Raw genomic sequence first — 10,008 nt, forward strand, 5'->3', positions numbered from 1 at the left:
TACTTCGATATGTCATGCTGTCAGTGCAATCCACAATACTGCTTCAACGCAGTTCAGATTGAGCCAAGCTAATGTAGACAGGGGAGAAAACAAGTTCTTTATAGGAGGAACTTGGGGGTTCTAGGACCAGTGTTGATTAAATTCAGGGCCTGAACTCTCCTGGGAAAGGTTTGGTGTGCCATCAAAAGACACTTCTGGAAAGTAACTTCAGGGACGGTCAGAGGAGAAGGAAACTGGGGAGGAGGAAGTTCAAAGCACCAATTTGAATAACAAACATTGGCGTTGCCTGCGTGTATCACTATTTGCCTGCTGTAACCCTGCTATGTTCAATCATTCAAATATTTGTAGTCATTCATTCCGATTATTACCGTGCATATACAGGGAATGGGAACGTCGATGTTTGTCCCTGTCAAATAAGCAGTCAAACGTGTAGACACTACGGTTTGTTTTCTTTTTCATTATTGTCTTTCATTGTTTAGTCAAGCCATTTATTATTACACGATTAAAACTAGGAACGCGCGGACTTTGGGAATGCTTAATTCACTTAAGGAGTTACTAATTAACCTGTCCTCGAGGTAGTGTTATATTGCTGTTACCCTTTGTACAGCATACCTCCATTTTATTCAAAAGGCCGGAAATAGACCATCGTAGGTATCTGACTGCACAAGGCTTTTGAATCAGGTGCTATCTACCACAAGCAGGTATGTAAAATCTTTGCTGTTTGCAGCAAAGGGTAGGACTTCCGTCCTCTTTACAAGGGTTTCGGTGCTACTGAGGTCATATGACCGTTGGATAGCTTGAATTCAGGTTGTTATCTGCTGTATCTAGGCACTCAGCACAAGCAAGTCTTGACTCTCCTGTTGACTTGTCAATATTGTCATTTTATTTAGGAGTCGTTGAGTTACAGTGCCATCTTTCTGCCTTCAAACTGCGACGGTGACAATAACATCATTGTGGTGAGCAATTTCTCTGTCAGTAACTGAAACGAGGAAATTCAAATTTTATAGCATTATGAGCATGTGATATTTACCAGTGGTCAGGGGTCTCATTTTTGAGAAGCAGGCTATTTGCGTTCGATATATTGTTCTTTTGATGTTGTTGTCGAAACTATAATCATACTCCCATTTAACTTAAAAAAAATATATATATATATATATATATATATATATTTTGTCTTTTAAAAAGTTAAATACTATGTTATTTATGAGCTTGAATATAAAACGATCCTAACCGGAGGGAGTGAATTTCTGATTCCAGATCAGTTGCAGTGGGATTAAATAATGGAAAAGAGACTAGTTAAGGCTTATTTGAGGTCAATTACAGTGGCTGTGTGTTCCGTTTACTCTGCTTACATGCTATACGGAAATATCTATTGGTCTTATTTTTTGATGTTGTGTTCAGCACCTCAGTACCCCTGTCAAGCCAGGCAACAAATGTGTGTAGCTGTTGTCCTTTAGTTTGCAAAGTGATCTATAGTTGGCAAACAGGGTAGCTGTGGCAATCCACAGGTATCGTCTTGATAATATGAAAATACCAGGGAGGTATCCAGACATCCTGACCTACTTTCTTATTTACCAGAATTGGGAGGTGGCGTTGGAATGCCTGTGTATGTATGGTTTGTAAAGATTGCAGGTGTGCATGTGCTTGGGGGAAAGAGAGTGTTGTTTTGAACCAGGGGTCCCAAACCCCTGTAGTGCTGGCGGGTGACAGGGTATGTAATTTTTTGTCTTCTGCAATCCTGGTAAGTCCAGTTAACCGGAAGCTCAAGTAGCAATGAAAATGGCTCTCCAGAAGTATGGAGATTCCTGCTTTAAAAGGATTAAATTCATTCTTTCTAAGAAGCTCACCTGGGTTAATAAGGATCAACCATTCGCAACGGATTGCTGTTCATGGATTTCAGGAAATAAAGGAACAATCAAGGTCCATAGTGTCTCAGCTAGTTAAGGTGCTAGCCACAGGCTTGGACCTACCACCTGACATGAAGGGATTTTCTGTAAATGTAGTATACTTAAAATTACCAGATCATATACATACAGTGCAATCCATAAGTATTTGGACAGTGCTACAATTTCTGTTCTTTGGGCTCTGCATATTTGATTTGAAATGAAACATTGAATATGAGGTTAAAGCGTAGACTGTCTCATTTATTTGGAGGGTATTTCCATCCATATTTGGTGATTCTCATAGGAATTGTATCCCTTTTTATAGAGATACACATAGTTCCCCCATTCTAGGGGACTGATTCAAACGATTTATTTTCAGAACAGTACATTTAGGGAAGTTTTTGCCAAACCTTCTTTTCTAGTGTACTTGGTTTATATACTCAACAGCAGACAACTAAGCTGTTTTGGAGTCCAGTCGGACAGGGATCCATTACTTTCTACAATAGGGCAGCCACATACAGGTTACCACTTTCTGTCATCAAGTGAGAGATGGGCATGTCTCAGCATTGGAGCTGGCTCTTCTGGGTGTGGAAGAAAGCATATGCTTCGGCTCCAGTGCTCACTCTATGGGTGTGGGTGGCGTTGCGGTATTGAGAGACCATGGTTCAGTTTCACATTGCAAATGTAAATAAGAAAAAAAGACAACACTGGTACATATAAAATACAGTTATTAAAATAAAAATATAATGTTCAACCTTCCATGTTCTTTTAGTCAGATTTCTTTTTGATAATTAGCACGTCAGCCTGTGTAAACTGTGAAGTAATTAGAAGCTTTGCCAGAGGAATGCAGGTGTAAACCTGGAGTGCATGGTGCATTAAACTGCAAGAATGATTGTTTTATCGCACATTATGGGCCTTTTATGATGAATTCATAAAAATGGCTGAGTACATCTCCCCGTGACAGTAGTTTGTTCCTTCTTGTTCTCTCCAGGTGGGAGGCTGGTATGATGGCATTGGGATGGAGCCACTTTATGGCCTTGTTTCTCTGGGGCTTGGCCGCAGGTGTTGCACCTTGGACAGCAGGTCCCTGTGACCTCACTGCTACAAAGGTAGGAGTGGCTACACAGAGTAGAGGTGTCAGACTCCAGTCCTGGAAGGACACAATATCTTCTCTTTTTGGGTGCATTTCAGCTCTTAAAGGAGTACTGCCACGCTTATTTAAATTGAGATTATGTGGATTAAATGCTTAAATTATGTGTGTAGGCCTTTTTACAATCACCGTCAGTGTAACTGTTTTCAAAATATGGGGCAAACACGTCCAGTGAAGTCACTCTAACTCGGCAAAGTCAGAGCTGTCCGTCATATCGCTCAGGCTAGCCAAGTTAAGTTATGTGATATTTGTATCTAACACCGTATTTTTCTGAGAGTGTCATGTGATCGCTTGGATGGGTGGCCGTCCATAAACCAGTCCCTGCGTTCAAGGATGGAGTTTGAGCGCCTGTTACGTTCTGGAGATTCAAGGAGATTCATGTCATCATACATGTTTGCCCAATATTTAGGAAATGGCTACACTGACGGTGATTTTAAAAAGGCCTACAGACATAATTTAAGCATTTAATCAAAATAATCTCAACTGAAACAAACGTGACAGTGCTCCTTTAAGTAATCAGTTAATGTCATTGATTGGCTAAAGAAGTAAGATAAATGAACATCAGAAATCAGCCGATACAGTGGATATGATTGGGACTATCGATTATTTTGGAGGAGAGCACACTTCTTGGTATTCAATTTAGCATTCCTTTATGCAAGTTAATGGTGACACAGTTCAATTCCATGCCTTTTATTTATTTATTTATTTTCCAATAGGCATACTTCAACTGTAGTGGGAGGAAGCTGACAGAGGTTCCTGGGGAGGTCTGGGCAAATGCGACCATGCTCGACCTGTCCCAGAATTCCCTGAACCTCACTCGTTCCTCGACCCTGAGGGCCCTGAGGAGACTCGAGGGTCTGGTCCTACTGAACCTGTCCGGCAGCTACCTCCCCCTGCTGGACACTGGCACACTGGCGGGCCTGAGCCAACTCCATGTCCTGGACCTCAGCTCCACCCACCTGGCGGAGATCAAGCCTGGTGCGTTCCAGGCCGTCCCCAAGCTGTACACGCTCTTTCTTGGGAACAACAGACTGCGAGACCCCCTACCGGCTGCCCTGGGAGACCTGAGATTCCTATCCTTCCTTGATCTCCATGGTAATGACCACCTGAGGGCTGCTCCCCCAGCTTGGCTTAAGGGTGTGCCCCAATTAATCAGGCCCAGAGCTTGGCATGGCTTGGTTCTTGGCGACATGTCTGGAGGTATGTCCTGAATTCTTCACTGACCTTTAGCTAGTCTGCTAACAGTCATGGGTATTTTTGATGTGTACTTGTGGCTCATTCCAATTGTTTATTTTTCACCTCCTTTCTCCTTTTTCCTTGCCTGACCTGACCAATTACTTGTCCGCCATCTTTAAGGAAATTCCAATCCCTTAAATGCTCCTTCAAGGAGCTTGAGGCTAGGAGCTGTGAAGCTCCTGAAGATTACTTGAGCAAGGAGCACATTCTTTGCAAAAGTATTTTTCCGGAACGCGTGATGTATAAATGATTGACCTGTGAATCCACCTCTCCCCATCTGCCAGGCATCTTTACATCACATTACATTACATTAATGGCATTTGGCAGACGCTCTTATCCAGAGCGACGTACAGTTGATTAGACAAAGCAGGAGACAGTCCTCCCCTGGAGCAATGCAGGGTTAAGGGCCCAGCCCAACGGCTGTGCAGATCTTATGGTGGCTACACCGGGGATCAAACCGCTGGCCTTGCAGGTCCCAGTCATGTACCCTAACCACTACGCTACAAGCCGCATCTGCTATGTCTGTAATTGCTTAATTTGCCTAATTCACGTTTTCTCGATTCCACTGACTTCGCCTCATTTTCTTGCTTCTTTTCCTTGCCTCCCCCGATGGGTGGAGCTAGGAGCAAGGAAAGGAGGAAGGAGGTGAAAAATAAGCTATTGGAATGAGCCCAGTGACTTAATTAGTGAATTTGTGTTCTACCTAACCTGTCATAGTGTTCCTGAGTTAGGGTATACAAGGTTGCTCTCAGCATATAATAACTGATGAAGGTACATTCCTGAAATTAGAGGTTCTGAAGTATAAATATAGATGCTAAATGTTTGAGCTGTGCACCTGTCTTTGTGTGTAACTCATTTCTATTTAATGTTATATGGAACAACTGCCTGCTGGGGGGCAAATGCAGCTACAACAGCACCGCAACAGTAACTCATTTTTCAGTTGGGTCCCTGCCATCCACCTGCACCTGCTGCATTAACTGTGAAGCCATCTAGCCAAAAGGCTCTATAGCAGAGCTGGCATATGAAAATGAAAAGCAGAGGGAAAAAATGAAAATGATACATGTATGTACATACTTATTTGTGTCAGGTGCATCGAGTTTTCACCGGAAACTGCTGGTAGATGACGAAGTCAGAAACAGAAGCTTGAAAGGTAAGATCTCTGTTCAGCTTGCTGGCTTATAGATTTCTTCACCAGTGAGTGTCCTCATTCAGTTTGGGCTTGGTATGGTCTAGTCCAAGTGATAGATTTGGTTCAATATATTGCATATCCCATTTGGCCTAAATTACTTAATTGATTAATGTTGTAACCAAGTCGAATTTTACCAGCATTCTCTTGTCCTGTAAAGGCATCACTGTACTGTAAATGTTCCTTCTGTAAATGTGCATATTCATTGAAGTCACAAACTGTAATAGAGCACATGAAGGGCCTGTTTCCCTCCTGTAGATAGGAAGTGGAGAGGACAGAAAGAATGTAGAAGTTGACCATCTAGTTTTCTGTCTGAATCCTTGGGACCGCTTAATCACCAAAGTGTTGAGGAGGGCAAAACTTCAGTCAATGACTCCTGTTACGTAAATGTGCTGTTCAAACTCCCAACGCTGCCCCCTCTGGATGTCCCCTCTCTCACAGTAGAGGTGTCCGGCGAGGACGTCCCCGGTCCGAGGCACACCTTCTCGTACCTCATGGCCGCTCTGCTGACGACCCTCTGCATCGCCGGCGTGATCGTGTTTGCGGTCAAGTTCAAGGTGTTTCGCCGCTACTTAGCCAGCTACCGCCACGCCTTACTGCCTGAGGGCGACACCACCAGCCAGTGCAGCCGGGCGGGGCTGGGGCTCGGGGGCCCTGGATACAACTCTCACAGCGACGGCCGGCCCCCTGAGGTGGAGGACGACGACGACGGCTTCATCGAGGACAACTACATCCAGGCCAGCGAGAGAGAGAGGGCACAGAGGGAGGCTGAAGAGAAGGAGGAAGAGGGGGGAGAGGAGAGCAGCGACGACGATATCCAGTTTAGCATCGGTTAGCGCTACGGGTGTGAGGCAGTGGGCGATCAATATACGTAGCTGACCAATTATTTGTTTATAGTGATTTTTTTTACAATAGCATGCACTGTTTAACACTGATTGACTTGTTGCTGTAAATAATTGAATACACAGTGACACACTGTTGTTTCTGGCGAAAAAGCTGACATGAGGCAAACGGGGTCAAACTGGTGTGAAGTATGCCTGTTTCGCAGATTTGAATTATCTTTTGAAAGAAGACACTCCCTATCGAAACGTTCTTGATCAATAGCCAAAAAAAAATTATCTACAGTATTTGTAAATGATCCATTTTCTATGTATTTATCACACTTTATATATTTGTCACTAAATGGATGGAAGTATATGCTCTTTTGTACAATGAATATGCTAATTTGTTCACAGAAAATATATTAAGGGAATTTATATTTTGAATTGTTGCCATGGTAAATAAAGACTCCAATTATATCAAGCGTTGCTTCATGCTCTCTCTATTGTTATTCTGCTATTTTATGTGAGTTCTTTTATTTGCTTATTTAAGGGGAAACTAGATTCACAATCGGATAGGCATTAACGCAACGATAAACAATTTCCCCCAGTTAAACAAAGAATAAAAGCTAGGCATTTCCTTCAGAGAGACTGATGTGGCTGCTCAGCTCAACACAGGAGTACAAAATAATCCACTTGATTTCTGATAGACTTATCCCACTGCTCTGCAAAGATTATTTGTACCACCAAAAAACATCACAATGCAATTTATAGATATCAAATGTCAACCAAAGATGTCCACTGCAAGTTTCAGTAAATAGTGGTGACTGTTATTGATATAAATAATTAAAGTATGCAGCGAATAACTGAAAACAATAAAATAAGGGAGGTTACAGTAATGTGTTTGGTTCCCTCTTCTGCCGTCGCGTGTCGGTTGTTTGACATGACGAAACTGGCTGTTGTCAGCGGGTGATGGAGAGCTATGAACAGATGGCTGGCAGAATACAGGTCGCAGCCAGTGGCGTCACCAAGCGCAGCCGACTAACCCCTGCCCCCGGGCACAAGCGCTGACATCATCGGACCATCCTCCAGTCACATACACTGGGCTACACACCCAGGACAATCGGCACCAGTTAGCCGGAGCCCAGGCCTGTCGAGGGTGAGTCATAGTGTTGTTTACACTGGTCAGGCGATGGCATCTGGTTTGCCTGCAGACTCTCAGGGGTCTGTGATGCACGGTTACATTGAAGCAGTCTTTCGTAGCAACCTTATTATTATTATTAGACTTATTATTTCAAATATCATTAAATCGTTTATTAATGTGAAATTATTTATGTGTGGCCTCTGTGATGTTTCTGTGTCTTGTCTATGAACAAATACATTAAATAAATATACAAATACACAAAACACTCAATTCCCTTTCCCAGTTTTCTTGTATGGGTCTCCAACATTGCAAATCACAAAATTCTTGGCACTTATTTATCAAAATTAGATCAGAGCATATCTCTGCACACACTTTTGTGCTGAGGTAATTCAGTTATACATCACACCATCTTGGAATATTAAATTCACTTGTCCGTCTGTTTTAGATTAACGTTCATACTTTCAAATCAAATCATTCAATATAAATATACAGTATGTCAACCTCCTATCAAACCAAGGAACCCTGGCTGACTTAAATGCAGTAGTTCATCTCAGGAACCAAAGTTCAGTCCGCTGAAAAAGCACACATTCTGAAAGTATATTCCCTGTGAGATGCAGAAACCAACATGAAGATCTTCATAAGATGGAAATAACCACAGCCCTATCCACTGGTGACGAAGCTGCAGCTTGAACCTGCAACTTCAGATCCCAGCCTGTGTTCATGGTATGTGCCATAACTGATGTACCAGTGTCTCTTTCCATGTTTGTATGAAAGCATTGCATTATAGTCTTTTTGCTATAATTATATTTACTCTTGTATTCCCATCTCTCAGAGTCAGTTGACCATGCTGGAGGTAGCCATCCTCCTAGTCTCGCCCATTCAGCCGGAGATGGTAAAAATGGTCGCCGCACGGTCCAGCCCGGCCAGCAGAACCACTCCTGTGACCGTCATGTTGCTGGGTCTTCAGCCACATTTAACATCTCTAAATAACAACCAAATCCCCTGTCACAAGCATAACAAGGTAGTGTAGCTTCCTCATACTGTAAACCATATCTGACACACTTGTTTCTGCGTGGGCCTGTTTCATACACAAGGCTAAAGTATGCAGTTGTGTAGTGTTTAGAATCTTTTTGTATAAATATATTTTCTGTTGTATTTCCGTCTCTCAGAGCAGGTTGACCATGCTGGAGGTGGCCTCCCTCCCAGTCTCGCCCATTCGGCCGGAGATAGTAAAGATGGCCGCCGGTCTGTCCGTCAGCCTGCTCCCGCCGCCCGTCCGCTCCAGGAGGTACGTCGCGGCGGAGTACCCGGCCGCGCCCAGCACCGTGGCCCCGCCTCCGGCCAGCAGCACCACCCCGGTGAGCGCCATGTCGCTGAGCGGGGAGCCCGGGCCGGGGTGGGGCGGGGCCAGGCCCAGCAGGGCCGCCCCGCAGACCAGCAGGGCCCCGCCCGTCAGCAGGACCAGGGCGTGGTCGGAGGGGCCTCCGCTCTTGAGGGCGCGGATGCGTCCCCAGCTGCGCACGCAGCCCATGTCCTGCACGGCCGAGCTGAGCAGCTGCTTCAGCAGCACGGCCAGCGCCAGCAGGCACAGCCCCACGCCCACCACCAGCCGCCAGGCCCCCGAGGAGCTGGTGGTGCTGGAGAGGACCCCCACCCCGCCTGCCCCGCAGGCCACCACCAGAGCCACGCACACGCAGTAGCACGCCATGGACTTCCGCGGCTCGCGGAACCACCACAGCTCCACCTGCTCCTCCAGGAGGTTCCGACGGGCACGCACCCGGCCGACCCGCATGACCCGCACGTGGGGACGGGCGGAGAGGACCTGCATCTCCGCCATTGCTCTCCCGCTCTGTCTCTCTCTCTTCCTCGTGTGCTGACTCTCACCAGATCACCGGAGCCAGGTGAGGAGCTGGAGGGGGAAGTGGCACCCAGGTGAGAGAATGTTCTCAGACGCAGTTTCTATTCATATTATTTATATAAAGCTGGCCAGCGCAATCCACCAAAGATAGAGACAGACACATAAAGTGGGTCTTCAGACATCTGTAACATCTCTAAATAACAGCCAAATCCCCTGTCACAAGCATAACATGGTAGTGTAACTTCCTTGTACTGTAAACTTGCCATACCTGACACATTTGTTCCTGCATGGGCCTGCTTCATACATGGGGCTAATGTGAGCAGTTGAGTTGTGTTTCTCAAATCAAATCATTCAATTGACATATAATATGATTTGAGTAGTAGTGTTGAACACATGCAAGCACACACACACACACACACACACACACACATCAAATATTAAACAGTAAACAGTAAACTACTGAATTCTCACTTTGTGCCAATAGTTACTTCTTATGCATTAAGGCCTGAATGACTAAAATGCTCTTCAATTTCATTCCAATTATTTTCAATGAAATGTGCCTTCCAGCCACAGAGCCAGTTCTATTTTCGTGGATAGAGTCTTTGGTTTGTTTTCCTCCTTTAATCCCATTTGCTCTCCCTCCAGGGTGAATGTATTACTCTCAGATAAGACTGGCTGCACTGCAATCTCTCCTGCATTTCTTATGCCGATTTCTCTTGATTTTCAGACCCAT

At 44.8% G+C, this 10,008-nt stretch overlaps 2 protein-coding genes across 3 annotated transcripts; one reads left to right on the forward strand and one right to left on the reverse strand.

Annotated features, from left to right (window-relative positions):
* Positions 1–580: 580 nt before the first annotated feature.
* On the forward strand, positions 581–6,642 carry LOC133127881 (chondroadherin-like protein). 2 transcript variants are annotated; one of them, XM_061240982.1, is made up of 6 exons: positions 581–701; positions 891–956; positions 2,875–2,992; positions 3,750–4,233; positions 5,357–5,419; positions 5,897–6,642. In XM_061240982.1, exons 3-6 carry the CDS (start codon positions 2,888–2,890, stop codon positions 6,289–6,291), a joined length of 1,047 nt encoding a protein of 348 aa, XP_061096966.1. In that variant the 5' UTR covers positions 581–701; positions 891–956; positions 2,875–2,887; the 3' UTR covers positions 6,292–6,642. The 2 variants fall into 2 exon arrangements, with proteins under 2 accessions (XP_061096966.1, XP_061096967.1); XM_061240983.1 differs by having other exon boundaries at positions 5,900–6,642.
* A 1,940-nt stretch (positions 6,643–8,582) lies between these two features.
* On the reverse strand, positions 8,583–9,254 carry LOC133128893 (transmembrane protein 125-like). The gene has a single exon (XM_061242698.1). It carries the CDS (start codon positions 9,252–9,254, stop codon positions 8,583–8,585), a length of 672 nt encoding a protein of 223 aa, XP_061098682.1.
* Between the last annotated feature and the right edge of the window lie 754 nt (positions 9,255–10,008).

Source organism: Conger conger, chromosome 5 (genome assembly GCF_963514075.1).
Source record: "Conger conger chromosome 5, fConCon1.1, whole genome shotgun sequence".
NCBI classification, from domain to species: Eukaryota; Metazoa; Chordata; class Actinopteri; order Anguilliformes; family Congridae; genus Conger; species Conger conger.